This window comes from Macaca fascicularis, chromosome 1 (assembly GCF_037993035.2).
Source record: "Macaca fascicularis isolate 582-1 chromosome 1, T2T-MFA8v1.1".
Lineage (NCBI taxonomy): Eukaryota > Metazoa > Chordata > Mammalia > Primates > Cercopithecidae > Macaca > Macaca fascicularis.
In genome coordinates, this window is record NC_088375.1 from 145,691,974 (window position 1) to 145,709,396 (window position 17,423).

The window sequence follows — 17,423 nt, forward strand, 5'->3', positions numbered from 1 at the left end:
CTCAAAAAAGCCTTCCTGACCATCCTATTTAAATTTACAGCTATCTCCACCCATCATTTTTTCTTTCATAGCACTTGTCACCCTCTAAAATCATTTTTTATACTTACTTGTCTATTGCTTGTCTCTCCCTACCAGAATGTAAGGTTTAAGACACATGTTTTCTCTACCTCATTCTTCCCAGTTGTCTCAGCATCTATGTATGCAATTCGTATTTGGTAAATATGAGAAAAATAAAAATACCCCTTGGTGTCACCAACGGAACTGACACTTCAGTGTTGTTAGGAATTGGCTGTGGTGTTCCCCTGTTAAAACGTAACAATCTCACAAAACACTAACATTATACTGAGAGGTGACAATGTGCTAGCAGCCCTCACTCTCAGCGCCTCCTTGGCCTCCGGCCTCGGCGTCCACTCTGGCAGGGCTTGAGGAGCCCTTCACCCCGCCACAGCACGGTGGGAGCCCCTTTCTGGGCTGGCTGAGGCCTGAGCGTCCTCCCTCTGCTTGTGGGGACGTACGGAGGGAGAAGACGCGTGGATGGGAACTGGGGATGCGCTCGCCGTCAGGTGTGAGTTCCGGCGGGCGCCCGCGCAGGCGCGGGCTCTGGCTCAGCATCCCGCACACGGAGCAGCCACCGGCACCACAGGCCCAGGGCAGTGAGCGGCTTAGCACCCGGGCCAGCAGCTGCAGAGGTTGCGCCCGGTCCCCAAGCAGTGCCGACCCGCCAGCGCTGCACTCAAAATCTCACCGGGTTTAGCTGCCTCCCGGCGGGGCAGGGCTTGGGACCTGCAGCCCGCCATGTCTGAGCTCCCCGTCTGCGGTGGGCTCCCGCCTCCCCAACGGGCGCCGCCCCCTGCTCCGTGGTGCCCGGTCCCATGGACAGCCCAAGGGCTGAGGAGTGCAGGCGCGGCTCCCGAGGGGCGGGCAGCTCTGCCTGCATCCCTGGTGCAGGATCCACTAGGTGAAGCCAGCTGGGCGGGGATGGGGAACTTTTATATCTAGCCAGAGGATTGTATGCACATCAATCAGCACTCTGTGTCTAGCTCAGGGTTTGTAAATACACCAATCAGTACTCTGTGTCTAGCTCAAGGTTTGTGAATACACTCTGTATCTAGCTAATCTACTGGGGACTTGGAGGACTACCACTCTATGATTGTGTCTGGCTCAAGGATTGTAAAGGCACCAACCAGCACTCTGTCTAGCTCAGGGTTTGTAAATACACCAATCAGTACTCTGTGTCTAGCTCAAGGTTTGTAAATACACAAATTGGTACTCTCTATCTAGCTAACTCTGTATCTAGCTAACTAGCACTCTGTGACTGGGTGTCTAGCTCAAGGATTGTAAACGTACCAATCAGCACTCTGTCAAAACGGACCAATCAACTCTCTGTAAAGTGGACCAATCAGCTCTCTTTAAAATGAACCAATCAGCAGGATGTGGGTGTGTTGGGGTCCCTGCCCAGGGTGGTGGAGAATGAAAGAACACACAAAAGACAAAGACACACAGAGAACATGGCGGCCGCGCTCAGAGCCTCTGCCTCACTTTATTTATACTCCATAAACCCCACGTCAGCAGAAAGCATGCAATGCAAAACAAACTTTCTTTTCCCAGATGTAACCTTCTACTCAGTTGTTTCTATGCTCTTCCTTATCTGCCCGCCTTCTTGGCGCCTATGGGAGTTCATTAAAAGTTCAATTGGAGATACTGTCCTTGAGCCCTATCTATTCTCAGCATACTGTTTTCAAAGACCCCTGCATGGGGTGGGGCCAGATAAGCAAATAAAAGCAGGCTGCGGGGCCAGCAGTGGCAACCCAGGTCCACTTCCACACTGTGGAAGCTTTGTTCTTTTGCTCTTTGCAATAAGCCTTGCTGCTGCTCACTCTGTGAGTCCATGCTGCCTTTGTGAGCTGTAACACTCACCAACAAAGGTCTGCAGCTTCACTCCTGACAGGGAGACCACAATCCACCAGAAGGAAAAAGCTCCAGACACATCTGAACCTCTGAAGGAACAAACTCCAGACACACCATCTTTAAGAACTGTAACACTCACCGTGAGGGTCTGCGGCTTCATTCTTGAAGTCGGTGAGACCAAGAACCCACCAAGTTCGGACACAGTACCAGGTCATTCTGTGATCGTAATGAAGTGAGACAACAAACAAGATCACACTATTTTTGCCTAACCAGATTTTTAAAAAGGTCACTGTGGAAACTACAAAAATATCAAACTATCCTCCTCCCCCAGCTAATATAATTGTTGCTTCTTTACTGATTACAGCTTTAGCCTTGCACTTTTCCTCCCTCCTAAAGGTAAGATGTAGTATGATCCCCAATGGCAGCGGACCCCACAGCCACTGCGCACTGAGACACTACACAGCCAATCCCAAGCCACATCAGGCTCGCCCCTGCCTGTACACAATAATTTCTCTATGCACCTAATCGTCTTCTGAAACTCCCTGTACCTAGCTGAAGAGTATATTCCTTTAATCAATGATTACTTTTGTTCCCTCCTTTAGAACTGAAAAACAATGCTAAGGCCTCTCCCACTCCCTCTAGCCTCTCATCCTCTTAAAATAGAAGAGGAAAAAAATCCAAACATAAAACTCAATTTTTAACAAAAACTCTCCTTTCGCTGACACTGCCCTCCCCAAATAAGTCACCAGTGGGTTCCTTCCTTGTTTTCCTAGAGACTTTTCTTTTTTGCATTTTAGTGTCATTTTTCTTCCTCCTTCAGTCTGACATGTCCCTTTCATTCTTAGTTTGCTGATCAAACTCATATTAAGGAAAATAAGTTCCTTTCCGCTTTTTAACCCCTCACCCCCATCTCAAATGACAAATGCATCTAGGAATCCCTTTTCACACTCACTCTGGCATTGCCCTCTCTCAGGAACCTTCCAAAGTTATTCTAACCCGACCCCTCCACTTGTACAAGCCCAGCGGCCCCATAGCTTACCCATCCTTGCAAACCAGTACTCATCCTATAACCTGCCCCCAACCCGATCAATCCCATATATCCGATTCCAGCCCTGGGCCCAAATTCCATACCCATATCCAAGTCCGCGCCCCACTAACTCCAGTCCCGCACCTATGCTTGCCTGAACCAGCACGTGATCCCGGCCGACTCCACAGCCAATGAGTTCCCCGAGTCCACACCCATAGCCAATCCCCGGCCACGTCCAGGCCCGCCTCCATCTTATCCCCTTCCTCACTCAAGCCCAACCCGCGGCCCCCACCCCTTCCCTCCTCCATTTCCATCCGGTCCGCGATCGCGGCGGACCCCACAGTCAACGCGCGCCGTGAGTCACACTCCACAGCCAATCCCTGGCCACATCCGGGCTCGCCCCCGGCCCGCCCTATTCCCACAAGCCCGGAACCCACCAAATCCCGCCCCTCCCCTCCCAAAAAAACACCCCTTATCCAGTCTTTTCCAGCCTAGAGATCACAGCCTAGCCCTCAGCCAAAGCGCGCACTGAGTGCAAACCCCAGAGTCAGTCCGTGTCCCGGCTCCGCCCCCCGCGTCCGAATCCCGCCCAGCCAGGCCCTCAAGCCCAGGCGGGTCTCGAGCCTGGAGAGGCGAGGTTCCCGCACCAGATAGGTGAGTGGGGCGGGCGCGCGGAGCGGCTCGGCGCGGCGCTTCAGTGCGGACTGACGAGGGCCTTTCCGGCCTGCGGGGCGAGGGGACGGGGGCCGGGCTGCTCTTGCCTGAGTCACGCGAGAGCCGCCTGCTGGGGCGGCTGCAGGGAGTCGGCCCTGGATTAACAGTTTGAGGGGAAGGCGCCGAGGTGACTGGCCTCCAAGAGGGATCCCCTAGACCCGGTCACCGTCTTGGCGCTTTTACTCTTGATTTCGCTGTTTGGGCTTTTAGAAGGTAGTCTGAGAAGAGTGACTTTGGGACTCTTAATTTAAAAATCCAAAAGACGCTGACGCCTATAATCCCAGCTCTTTAGGAGGCCGAGGCGGTCGGATCATGACGTCAGGAGATCAGTTAGCCATCCTGGCTAACACGGTGAAACACCGTCTCTGCTAAAAATACAAAAAATTAGCTGGGCGTCGTGGTGGGCGCCTATAGTCCCAGCTACTCGGGAGGCTGAGGCAGGAGAATGGCGTGAGCCCGTGGGCGGAGCTTGCAGTGAGCCGAGATTGCGCCACTGCACTCCAGTCTGGGCGACAGAGCGAGACTCCGTCTCAAAAAAAAAAAAAAAAAAAAAATCCAAAAGGAGGATACCAAGGCTGTTAGGTTGCCTTATAAATGAAGCTTAGCAGAATCCAACATCTGTAGTTAAAAGAGAAAAGTAGTCAAGTCTGTTGCTTTTGGAGTCAAGTGGCGCAGAAATGGCCTTCCTTCGCTTCTCCCACGCGTGGCTCCTTTGCGGCCACCTGAGGAGGACTGGGGCTGCAGGTCAGCCCTTAGCAAGTCTGACCTCGGGAGCTAAAACCGAATTCCTGGTATCACCCAGGCAGCCACACTGCTTTCCCTCTGGAGAAGTTTATAGTTACACGAATCCCATTTTCGTAGAACAGGTTTTCAGCAGTTTCAGGCTGGTGTCTCCTTAAATCATGTGCTGCCCAACTTTGGCCAATTCTTTCCGCTGTTCTAAAGACGTAGTTTTGAAGTCCATCCTTCCACAGTACTCCCCCGTCCAGGACTTTGTTCACCGCCTAGATTCCCTGTGTTGTATCAGTGAACCTTATAAACATTCTAGAAGCAAACTAACAAGGTAGAGTATGAAAGGAAAATCAGTTTTCCAGTGGTCGGACTCTTGTAACAGTGTGGGCGGCGCATTATTAGCTGTAGCCCTTTTTGCCTCATGTTAATCTTGCTTGAACTTGCAGTTAACACAGATGTTCTGGGCTTTGTCAAATTAAATCTCTTCCTACCTCTCCTCCCCATGTGTAAAGTATAAATTGATCATTTGGATTTAAGTCTGGAGCTTTAAGCTTCATAAGATTTATTTTGACTGCCTTGTCTGCCTTTTAGCCTTATATTCGGCCCTCAAAAATTCACCAGCTTTCTCAGCTTCAGGCCACCCCCAAATCTGCCAAGCATGCCCTCTGAATCTTCATTTTAAACAGTCTAACCCATTGATAATAATTCAACAGTTTCATTTGTATAGATCGTGCGTTTTGGAATGTGGACTTTATGCATAATATGCTATAATTAGATCACATAGATCATCCTGATTCATAAGTTGCCAGGTTTTCTTCACAGAAGTTGTTTTTAGGGAGAAAAATACAAAGAAAATATTGTTTAGAATTAAGAGCCATATACCTTTTTATTTTCTTCTATCTTTTTGGTGACATCTAAATTTAATGTATTTATCTCATTGGTGAATATATATATGCAGTGTTGATTGCATTAGAAAATGCTGCTCAAAATGTGTTTACTTAATAAAATACCTGGTACCTAGAGAGTATGGCTCACCCAGTCTGGGGTGAAATCTCCCAGAAGCTGCACTCCAAGCTCACTTGCTTTTATTATTAGCACATTACCTCCATCATGCGGTGTACTTCCTGGCAACTGACCCAGCTCTTCCTTTCTCTTCCATTGTCCAAAGTTTCAACTGTTCTCTTTTGGGACAGTTGTGCCATAATCAGCAAATTCCATTGTATCTTTATGTCTTTAGAGGGTTCCCTCTACCTGCTTGCTTTAACTCAAACCTTATTAATTTATTCATCTATTGTGAAAAATGGAGAAACTGAGGCCCAGCAGGAGTCCATAACTTGACTACAGATAGACACTTCTTAAGATTGAATTCGACTTTAATTTCTTAATGTGGTGAATCACATTAATAGGTGTCTTATATAAACCCAACCCCCCTTGGTCATGATGTATTATTCTTCTTGTATACTACTGGGTTTGATTTGTTAGCATTTTATGTAGAAGTTCTGTTTAGTTTCCATAGATTAGGTCTCTTTTCTCTAAGGTTTGATAACTGTTAGACGAAATGCCATCCACTGATATAGCAGCCTTATACTTAAGAGGCTTAAGAGAACAACATTCTCAGAGTAAAACCTTATGAGAAATATCTATTTGCCTGAATGTTTTTAGAAAACTGGGTTTTCTTTCCACTTCCAAGTAGCAGTATTATTATAATAGAGTTTCATTGCCTTAATCTTCCTCCATTTACCCATGATGGATATCAATTTCCTTACAGGTAGAGAAGCAATTCAGAATGCATGCCTATCATGCCACTGGAATCCACTAAAATGGCTTGCGGGAATTGTTGGAGGAAGTACCTTCAGAATAACCTAAGATTCACTCTATAGTCTTTCTATTTATCAAGGACCTACTATCATTCATCTTTTCAAATAACTTTTTAAATAATTGTTCCTAACAACTTTAATTTACTGTTACAAATTGTGCTTTTACTAGTGACTGTTATCCAGAGGATTCTGAAATTTGAGTCGTTCCTAGGTTGAAATACTCTGGATTTTATGGCTGCTAGAAATGGAACTTTCACTTACTGAAATTTAATGCTCTTGACTAAATTAAAGCCTTGGTTTCTGAATTAAGAATATTCATACAGCTCTCTAGTTTGAAATGATGTGAATATAAATTTGTATAAGGAAGAATACATTTATTAGAATGCTTCCAGTGATGAGAGATTATATCATAGAAAGAAAACTTGAAAGAAAGTAAGCTCACTTATCAAAAATGTTTGCTTGGATTTTACGTAAGCTTATGATATACCAGCTGGCTGTAAGTGTCTGATAATGATGTACCCATCATATATTTATTCCTCTTCTCAACTTTTCTTTTATTTAATAGCATGTTTTTGGCCCAGAGGAGCCTCTGCTTTCCTAGTGGTAGAGCAAAATTCCTGAAGACAATTTCTTCTTCCAAAATCCTCGGATTCTCTGCTTCTGCTGTAGGTATTGCTTACTTACAGATAAATTATTGTACATATTCTGCACTGTCCAAAAAATACGTAATTCTTTATGTAATTCTTCAGATGCTTTTTTACAAATATTTTATTGAAATGAACATTTCTATTATATATGATGGAGGTGTCTCTTGTCGTTGACTAGAATTAACATTCACTGAGCAACTGCTTGCCTGTCTGTGGATCAGGCAATGTGCTGGTCATTATATATTCATTACCTCATTTTGTCTTCACAAAAGTGTTCAAGTTAATGAATATAAGTCCAGTGGCATGGGAAAAAAGTAGGAGAGGATATCTCAGGAGGACTGCTCAGGGATGGAAAAAGGTTTAAAAACCATAACCACCAAATACAATGCATACATCTGCTTTAGGAACTTTATTCAGTCAACCAAAATGCATTTTTTAAAGACAATCAGAGAGATAAGAATGTGGACTGGGTATTAGATGATAACAAGAAATTATTGTTGGTGAGGTGTGGTGATGAAATTGCAGTTATATAAGCGGCAGTACTTTTGAGATATATGCCAAGTATGTAGGAGTGTAATGACTTAAGGTCTAAGATTTGCTTTAAAGTTACTCAGCAATTAAAGAAAAAAAAAAGGAGGCAAAATCTTGAGAATTACTGAATCTGGGTAGTGTGCATATGAGTGTTTTATATTAGGTTAAAATATATGAAATTGCTACTTTTTGTATGAAAATTCCATTTTTGGCATATGAAGTGCCATTTTTGTCATACATGGTTGAATATTGGCAATTTTGTGTTCAACCTAATTCTAATCTCTCAGCTGGTTTAAAATTTTCTCAGTGGTTCAAAATTTTCATAAAAAGCATCATCAGTGTCTTCTATATGTAAATCCTATGAATTCTACCTCATAACTGTTTTGAATTCTCTCCTCTTTAATGCCACCGTGACCACCTTTTTCAGACCCTCTCCCAACATAGAAGTTGGTTGAAGCCAAGGAAGTGGGTGTGCTTCGCCAAGGTGGTCATATGAAACCGTGGCACTAAAAGGGCATTTGTGTGCAGAATCCTCATTTGTGGAACTTTTATTAGACTACGTATGCCAGGGCCCACCATTATGCATTCTGATTCTACATATCTGAAATGTATTTTGAAAAATCTTTCCAGGTGATTCTGATGTATGTCCCAGGCAAGAACCACTAACAATGCATTATTCAAACTTGTGGACTATTTGGGATAGCACTAAATCCTCTCCATGCCTAGCAGTGGAATGGTTGGGTTGTGTGGTAGCTTTATGTTTAATTAAGTAACTGCCAAAGTGTTTGTATCATTTTAACTACACTGAAAAACTGTCTATAGTTCATCAGAGGCTTTGCATTTAAAATAATTGCACAGGGATAAAGAGATAAATATTCTTCCTGTTGCTGGGCAAATGAAAAACACTGGCCAGTGTTACAAAAGCAACAGTGATAAGTTTAAATTAAGAAAGAGTTGTCAGAACCAGCCAGGTAAGTTACTGTGAACCTACTTAGAATATTCGTTTCATCCACATCATCCTTAATGTCATTGAAAACCTACCGGGAAGGTTACCTCCAAGTGAGGGAATAGAATGGAGGATAGACTGTACTTTCCTGTATTACTTGCTTTTTTACAAAAACATTTTACGTATTCTCTAATTTTAAAGACTGTTTTGAATACTAAAGGAAAAATGTAGGTGAGGCACGGTGGCTCACACCTGCAGTCCCAGCACTTTGGGAGGCTGAGGCCAGTGGATCGCTTGAGACAAGGAGTTCAAGACCAGCCTGGGCAACATGGCAAAACCCCATCTCTATTAAACATACAAAACATTAGCTGGGCACACTCCTGTAGTCCCAGCTACTTGTGAGGCTGAGGTGGGGGAATCACCTGAGCCCAGGAAGTTGAGGCTGCAGTGAGCTATGTTTGCACCACTGCTCTCCAGTCTAGGTGATAGGAGTGATATGCTGTCTCAAAAAAAAAAAAAAGAAAGAAAGAAAAGAAAAACATGTACTGCTATACAACAAGAAGAGAAAAAAAAAAGAGAGAGAAACTCAGAATGAAAATCTTTTTTGGTCCTGTCTTTTAGCACCTAGATCTTAAAGAGTTAGAAATTGGAAGGTAATTTTATATTATCCTCTAGTGCCAGAGTGCCAGTGAATATTGATGGATAGATGACTGATAGAAAGAGAAGGAAGGAAAGAAGCAAAGAAGATTTCACAAATGAGTTTTGACAAATGTGTGACATGCGTCCATGCTGAATAGTTTCCCTAGGAAGTCTTATATAAAGAAGAATTTGTGAGGATAAGCAGTTGATAGATTATTAATGAAAGAAGAATAGAAAACCAGATGGAATACAAATTGCAATCTGGGCCAGGTGTGGTTGCTCACGCCTGTAATCCCACCACTTTGGGAGGCCGAGGCTGGCAGATCACTTGCGGTCAGGAGTTTGAGACCAGCCCAGCCAACATGGTGAAACCCCATCTCTACTAAAAATACAAAATTTAGCCGGGTGTGGTAGTGGGCACCTGTAATCCCAGCTAGTAGGGAGGCTGAGGCAGGAGTATCACTTGAACCCAGGAAGCAGAGGTTGCAGTGAGCTAACAGCGGGCCACTGCACTCCAGCCTGAGTGACAGAGTGAGACTCCGTCTCAAACAAAACAAAAAAAATTGCAATCTGAAGGACTAAACCTGAAATGAAGGTTAGTCTAACAAAGGGTGACATGTGATAGAGGGGGTGTCAAGAGAGTATGTGGGAACTCCCTGTACTTTCTGTTCAATTTTGCCACGAACCTAAAATTGCACTAAAAAATAGCCTGTTTTTTTTTTTTCTTCTTTTTTTGAGACGGAGTCTCGCACTGTCGCCTAGGCTGGAGTGCAGTGGCACAATCTCAGCTCACTGCAACCTCTGCCTCCCGGGTTCACGCCATTCTCCTGCGTCAGCCTCCCGAGTAGCTGGGACTACAGGCACCTGCCACCACACCTGGCTAATTTTTTGTATTTTTAGAAGAGATGGGGTTTCACCGTGTTAGCCATGATGGTCTCGATCTCCTGACTTCATGATCCGCCCGCCTCAGCCTCCCAAAGTACTGGGGTTACAGGTGTGAGCCACCGTGCCTGGACCTAAAATGGTCTATTAATTTTTTTTTTAAGAGATTCTAAAATTTAAATGTCCACCAGAGAACCACAAAAGCAACACTGGACAAAACCTTTTCCTTAGGTCTGTCCTTCCTTAGAAGTCAACCCTCTCTCTCTCTCTCTTTTTTTTTTTTTTTTTCCATACAGAGTCTTCCTCTTGCTGCCCAGGCTTGAGTATAATTACACAATCTCAGCTCACTGCAGCCTCTGCCTCTCAGGTTCAAGCGATTCTCCTGCCTCAGCCTCCTGAGTAGCTGGGACTATAGGTGCCCACCACCACTCCCAGCCAATTTTTGTATTTTTTGTAGAGACAGGGTTTTGCCATGTTGGCCAGGCTGGTCTCAAACTCCTGGGCTCAAGCGATCCACCCTCCTCAACCTCCCAAAGTGCTGAGATTACAGGCATGAGTCACTGCGTCCACCCCAACCCTCTCTTTTGTACATTTAGTCCATACCCAACATTTCTTTGCCTCCTTTAGTGCAAAGTTACTCATCCTACTTGTATCTAAGAGAATCTTTTCTACTTTCTGAGTGGGCACTAGTTTTGGAGTGTATATATTGTATGCCATGAACTATATTTTTCCGCTTATGGCTTTGCCTCATTTAATTACCATAGCACTTACGTGGGGCAGGTATCCATTTTCCTGCTTAGCAAATAAGGAAACTGAATTTCAGAGACATCAGGTAAACTGCCTACTTCACACACTAGGAGTTTTGATGTTTACTTTTGAACTAAGATCTATCTGGCTTGAAAGCTCTTTGCATTAAACAACCTTGAACAACATACTTAGAACATAGGTGTATTTTTAGCATCAGAACATGGCGTGTGTGAGGGACTGAGCACAGACTTGCCCAGATTCAGACTTACCAATCTTCCTGTTTCGTGTGCCCAGCAGAAACAACCTGTTTCTCAGCCTCAAACCCAAACTTCCAGTTGCCCTGATTGGTTCAGCCTGACTCTGTCCAACTCTGATTTAATTATAGCTGTCATTGGGGGGACTGAGATTACACAGTGTAGGCAAGCCAAAGGGCCCCAGGCCTATTGATATGGGTGAGGACAATACTCACACACTCCCTTCACTTACTCACTCTTCCAAGGTCTTGACTTAAACCCAGTTTTTTTTGAGAGAATAAATCAGACTTTTTGTTCTCTGCTTGGCCTGACTCCATTTCTGGCATTCCAGCCATGTGTTTACCTATGTTATCAGCTCTCAGGTTTAGAGAAAGCCTTGTTTCCAATAAGCTTGTTTCTCTGAAGTAATTGTTAAAAGATAATTTTCGGAAAAAGGTTAAATCATGACTCATACAAATATAAAAATGAGCATGTGCCAAAGATTTTTATTTTACTCATGTGATATAAGGTAACCAGACAGAAGTTATAACCAGTACAGAGGGAAAGTCACAAAGCACAAATTTATATGTAGTAAAGGAATTGGATTGCAAATGAAGGCAAAACTGTTTTTTCTACAGGGTGGAGGGAAGGTAATCAAACTGCTAGAACCAGAGTTTGCATGCCTATCACTTAGCTTCAATTTACAAAAGTGCAAAATAACTCAAAGGCAAATTCTAGCCCCGCAAATATCAGCTCTAAAGCTGTGCTGTGGCCAGTGCATAGTTTTCTATTGAAGTACAATTTTTCCCCAAATATATTATCTCTCAGAGGGAGTCCAAATTGTTTCCCTTTCACTCAGCAGATCTGTTCAGTCAACAGATGTTAAAATAGTTACAGCATATCAGGCACAAATAATTCTTTATAAAATAAAGTAACAAAATATATGTTGTTTCAAAGTTCCAATTAAGACCAGCCATGGTAGCTCACCCTTATAATTCCAACACTTTGGGAGGCCGAAGCAGGCGGATCACTTGGGCTAGGAGTTCGATACCAGCATGGCCAACATGGTGAAACCCTCTCTACTAAAAATACAAAAATTAGCCAGGTGTGGTGGCGCATGCCTGTAATCCAAGCTACTCAGGTGGCTGAGGCACAAGAATCACTTGAGCCTGGGAGGCAGAGGTTGCCGTGAGCCAAGATTGCACCACTGCACTCCAGCCTGGGCGACTGTGTGGGACTCTGTCTACAAAAACAAACAAACAAACAAAAAAGCTACAACAAAAGGGTTCCTGTTAATTATACACACTTTTGAGCTTAATATAATTGCATTTTTTCTTTATGTATCTTTAAGCATCTTTCCCTGCTTTACATTTCCACTTCTGAGTTTTACTTTCATTTCTTCCACCATTACAGGAATATTCTGTTTTCCTCTGCCATCTAGTGGTAAAAGAAAGTAATTTTCCTGGTTTTTTGAATGGATAGTCATCCCTTAAAAAGCATCCAGATTGTGCAGTAGTGCTAGCGACTTCGCAGTTCAGTCCTCGTACCCGACAGCCGCCACTGGTGCTGAGTTGCTAGGAAGCCCCTGTCAGCGAGCTCCTTGGAGCTTGAACCCATTGTCACCCCTCCGACTCACCGGCAAAAAAAAAAAATGGTTGAAGCAGATCGCCCGGGAAAGCTCTTCATTGGTGGGCTTAATACGGAAACAAATGAGAAAGCTCTTGAAACAGTATTTGGCAAATATGGACGAATAGTGGAAGTACTCTTGATAAAAGACCGTGAAACTAACAAATCAAGAGGATTTGCTTTTGTCACCTTTGAAAGCCCAGCAGATGCTAAGGATGCAGCCAGAGACATGAATGGAAAGTCATTAGATGGAAAAGCCATCAAGGTGGAACAAGCCACCAAACCATCATTTGAAAGAGGTAGACATGGACCGCCCCCACCTCCAAGAAGTAGAGGTCCTCCACGAGGTTTTAGAGCTGGAAGAGGAGGAAGTGGAGGAACCAGGGGACCTCCTTCACGAGGAGGACACATGGATGACGGTGGATATTCCATGCATTTTAACATGAGTTCTTCCAGGGGACCACTCCCAGTGAAAAGAGGACCACCACCAAGAAGTGGGGGTCCTTCTCCTAAGAGATCTGCACCTTCAGGACTAGTTCGCAGCAGCAGTGGCATGGGAGGAAGAGCTCCTCTATCACGTGGAAGAGATAGTTACGGAGGTCCACCTCGAAGGGAACCGCTCCCCTCTCGTAGAGATGTTTATTTGTACCCAAGAGATGATGGGTATTCTACTAAAGACAGCTATTCAAGCAGAGATTACCCAAGTTCTCGTGATACAAGAGATTATGCACCACCACCACGAGATTATACTTACCGTGATTATGGTCATTCCAGTTCACGTGATGACTATCCATCAAGAGGCTATGGCGATAGAGATGGATATGGTCGTGATCGTGACTATTCAGATCATCCAAGTGGAGGTTCCTACAGAGATTCATATGAGAGTTATGGTAACTCACGTAGTGCCCCACCTACACGAGGGGCCCCGCCATCTTATGGTGGAAGCAGTCGCTATGATGATTATAGCAGTTCACGTGATGGATATGGTGGAAGTCGGGACAATTACTCAAGCAGCCGAAGTGATCTCTACTCAAGTGGTTGTGATCGGGTTGGCAGACAAGAAAGAGGGCTTCCCCCTTCTGTAGAAAGGGGGTACCCTTCTCCACGTGATTCCTACAGCAGTTCAAGCCGGGGAGCACCAAGAGGTGGTGGCCCTGGAGGAAGCCGATCTGATAGAGGGGGAGGCAGAAGCAGATACTAGAAACAAACAAAACTTTGGACCAAAATCCCAGTTCAAAGAAACAGACAAAAAAAAAAAAGTGGAAACTATTCTATCATTACTACCCAAGGACTACTAAAAGGGAAAATTGTGTTACCTTTTTTAAATTCCCTGTTAAGTTCCCCTCCCTAAGTTTTATGTTCTTGTGAGGAAAAAGGTAAAACATGTTTAATTTTATTTGACTTTATGACACTGCTTTTCAACAAGCAAATGTTAAATGTGTTAAGCCTTGTTGTACTAGTAACTTTGTAACTTCTAACTTTCCAAGTAGAAGTGTCCCTAAAGACCACTTCCTATCTGGTTTTTCCCAGTAAATGAGGCAAGCAATTTTAAGATCTTCCATAAAACATCTAGCCATCTGAAATGGAGAGATGAATTGTTCTGCCTATACAAGCAAGCTAGCTATTAAGAGGGTGGTTGGGGTATGCTACCCATAAGATTTCATGGTGTTTTCCAACGGAAATCTCAATGTTCTTAGTATGCAAAACCTGAAATCAGATGCCTATGTAAGGAAATTGCTATTCACCCAGTAAACCCAGAAAAAGCAAATGGATAATGCTGGCCATTTTGCCTTTCTGACATTTCCTTGGGAATCTGCAAGAACCTCCCCTTTCCCCTCCCACAATAAGACCATTTAAGTGTGTCTTTAAACAACTGCAGAATACTAAATAAAAAGTTTGGCCAGAACCAACCATGAAGCTGCAAAGGTGCTTGGTCTAACTGTTTCAAATTTTTGCAACTCTAGTGTCTCACTTTTAAAGGAACAGTTTGATTGCAAAGGAGAAAATAGTTAAGTAATAAAGTTATCTCCAACTTCCGAAAGGCTTGTGACTTCTAAAAAGTGAATATATCAGCATTCCACATCAGATTTAAAGCATCAAATGCCTGTGAAACAGCAAAGATGGTTGAGGATTATGCTCATCATGGTTGTGGAGTGCTGCTGATTGATTCACAGTAGATAAAGCTGGCAGTAAGAGAAATCAAATGCTAAGAGTTGTTGAAGCAGAAGGCGGCTGATTGTCAGTAAGTCAGTACAGTTGCATAAGCAGTGCTGTCAGAATTGGTTTGGTGCAGGCAATAGATTTTGCCTTCAGGGGTTCCTGTGGATCTCAGGAAGGCATCAGTGTTGATTAACACTCATAACTAAGGAGTGAGTGGTAGTTACTTAAAACGAGTAATTGACCAAATGGAAAAGGGGAAGTAATTAAGGAAATTGGTAAGTGGAGAAAGTTCTTGTGGTCCTTTACATAGATTTTACAGCTTTGGGTTTCATTTTGTTTAGCTAAAGTCATGGGGACAACTCTTCAATTTAGAGCTTAAAAATGGTAGCTCTATCTAGTGAAGTGTCTGTCAGTAAGTGAAACATTTTTTGGTGGTGGCTTATCCAGAAACAGTTTAGTTGTAGAATACAACTTATGAGTGACATCTGAAAAGTAACAACCATGCTAAGATGGCAAACACACTGGAAACAATTGGGCCACTTGGCTTTCTTTTGCTGTATTGTTTTATAAGCCTACTTTACCTCCCAGTCTTGGAAACAAGTTTTAGTTTATTGCTTTGGACACTAGAGCCAATAGTATAATGTTCTCAAAGGAAACAGACTTGAGTTGTTGGATTGGAGGAACTAATTGAACTTCTAATTTTTTTTTTTTGTCATTAACTATGGCACTGTCATGTTTTAACATTTGCAGCTAAGGAGAGTAAGTACAACATTTTAACTTTCGTTTGACAGACTACTACTAATCACAGACCACTAGGGTAATGACCAAATTTATGTGGTGGTTGCACTTCCCAACCCTTCCATATTCTTATAATTACTTGGGTTACAGCTTCTGTGAGGACCTTTTGGCCCTTGAGATATCCTAAATATTTAAGATATTTAGATATCCTAAATATAGTATAGGATATAGAGATTATACCAAATATGAATGAATATTGTTCAAGGAGTATGTTAAAATGACGAGACACCAGTTTTGATAGTTTACTGACCTAGCTGATGTGTGGAAAAAGAATCAGATCTTGATTCTTCTGGGTCTATACTGGTTGTAAAACAATGATATAGAAAATGTTTTCCTTGTTTAACTGGTAGTTGAACATAGAACTTGGGTATTATAGATCACTTCTCACTTTTTGGAATGTTTTCTATTGAAACTTTAACATGGCAAAAAAAAAAAAAAATCCAAAATCTATGAGATAATTTTCTTAAAGTTGGCTTGCTTGGGGAGATGCTTGGTCCAGAGGGAGAAAAGAGGGCATGATTTCAGAATACTCTGGCAGCTTTTTAAATTCAGCTTTATCAAGTTACAGTAAACTGTATCCGTTTAGAATTACAACTCAATGGTTATTTTGACAGATGTATATGCCATGAAGCCACTGTCACCATCAACATGCACAATACTCCCGTCGCCCCCAAAAGATTCCTCAAGTTCCTTTGCAGTCCATCCCTCACGCTGCTGATTTGTCTTTGTCACCATGTATTAGTTTGCTTCGTGGTGTTGTTTAGTACTTTATATAAATGGGATTGTGTAGCATGTACTTTTTTGTTTATGGTTTCTTTCACACACATAATGACTTTGAAATTCACCAGGTTGCAGTGTATTAGTAGCTTATTCCTTTTATTGCTGAGTAGTATCCCATTATGTGAATATGCCATTATTTGTTTTTCTACTTGCCTGTTGATGGACCTTGGGATTGTTTCCAGTTTGGGGCTACTGTGAATAAAACTGTTAGGAACATTTGTGTACATGCCACTGTGTAGACGTAGGTTTTCCTTTCTCTTGGGTAAATACTTAACAGTAAAATGGTTGGGTTGCATGGCAGATTTATGTTTAATATTTAAGTAACTGCCAAACTGTTTGTTTTCCAAAGGGACTATACCCTTTTATATTCCCACCAGGGTTGTGTAGAGTTCCAGCTGCCCAGCATTCCTGCCAACACTCAGTTTTCAGCCATTCTGATGGGAATCTAGTGGTATCTCATTGTGGTTTTATTTTCATTTCCCCAGGTGACTAATGCTTGTAAGCATCTTTTAAGTACTTTTTGGCCAGTTGTATATCTTCTGTGAAGTTGTTGTCAAATCTTTTGCCCACTTTTAATTGGATTGTTTGTCTTATTGAGTTGTAAAATTTGTTTATATATACTGTATTAAAGTCCTTTGTAAGATACATATTCGTAAATACTTTTCTTTCATTCTATGGCTCAGAATCTGGCAACTTTTTAAGAGATATTTGAGCCCACTGAATGATATATAGATTTTATAGTTTTTTCAAGTCAAGCCATAATAATAACTAACGTTTTTTGAGTGTTCATCTTACAGTCCCTCTATGGTCATGAAGGTGGGAGATGTGACTCTATTTAGTCTCAAGTAGAGAGTTCAAACTGAGATAGTGGGTACAAATGGAGATGAAGTAAAGCCCTGTGATGTTCAAGTTCCTGGTTTCTGTTACCCTTCAGTCTGGCTGGACCTCTGCCTTTCCCGTGGTAACATGAGCGTTCTAATGAATTCTCCCTTTTCACCTAAATTGTTTCAGATTGAGTTTCTGTCACGCAACTAAGAGATCTGATTACTATAGCTTTGGAACTTCTAAAGCATTTTATGCACTTGTCTCTTCCCCACTGTTCAACCTGAAGCATGTACTCTGCCCTTTAGCAAAAATCACAGCTCCGCCAGGTGTGGTGGCTCATGCCTGCAATCCCAGCACTTTGAGAGGCCAAGGCAAGAGGATTGTGTGAAGCCAGGAGTTTGAGTCCAGCTT

At 42.9% G+C, this 17,423-nt stretch overlaps 3 protein-coding genes across 45 annotated transcripts in view; 2 read left to right on the top strand and 1 right to left on the bottom strand.

Annotated features, from left to right (window-relative positions):
* Nucleotides 1-3,280, bottom strand: part of LOC141407713 (uncharacterized) — a 198,551-nt gene extending 195,271 nt beyond the window's left edge. For 24 of the 41 annotated variants that reach the window (XR_012417952.1, XR_012417953.1, XR_012417970.1 and 21 more), the window contains exons 1-2: nt 3,080-3,280; nt 2,048-2,124 (exon numbers count right to left, since the gene is read on the bottom strand). Coding sequence is in view for 6 of the 41 variants with exons in the window: in XM_074002205.1 (XP_073858306.1) it covers nt 2,048-2,124; nt 3,080-3,249 (247 nt within the window). In the remaining 35 variants the exon portion in view is untranslated. Of the gene's footprint in view, nt 1-1,498; nt 1,668-2,047; nt 2,125-3,039 lie in introns of those variants that run through there. The other 17 variants (XR_012417993.1, XR_012417995.1, XR_012418003.1 and 14 more) reach the window with 2 other exon arrangements.
* A 136-nt stretch (nt 3,281-3,416) lies between these two features.
* On the top strand, nt 3,417-16,832 carry RBMXL1 (RBMX like 1). The gene is made up of 3 exons (XM_065533201.2): nt 3,417-3,589; nt 6,764-6,863; nt 12,237-16,832. Exon 3 carries the CDS (start codon nt 12,475-12,477, stop codon nt 13,648-13,650), a length of 1,176 nt encoding a protein of 391 aa, XP_065389273.1. The 5' UTR covers nt 3,417-3,589; nt 6,764-6,863; nt 12,237-12,474; the 3' UTR covers nt 13,651-16,832.
* KYAT3 (kynurenine aminotransferase 3) overlaps nt 3,417-17,423 on the top strand; it is a 62,637-nt gene continuing 48,630 nt past the window's right edge. For 2 of the 3 annotated variants that reach the window (XM_045367672.3, XM_074002182.1), the window contains exons 1-2: nt 3,417-3,589; nt 6,764-6,863. In XM_045367672.3, the coding sequence (XP_045223607.1) occupies nt 6,765-6,863 (99 nt within the window). In that variant the 5' untranslated portion in view covers nt 3,417-3,589; nt 6,764. The remainder of the gene's footprint in view (nt 3,590-6,763; nt 6,864-17,423) is intronic. The other variant, XM_005542803.5, reaches the window with a different exon arrangement.

What these genes read in the sequence shown, in the direction of transcription:
- RBMXL1 (XM_065533201.2), top strand. Translation starts at nt 12,475, where the DNA reads ATGGTTGAAGCAGATCGCCCGGGAAAGCTCTTCATTGGTGGGCTTAAT.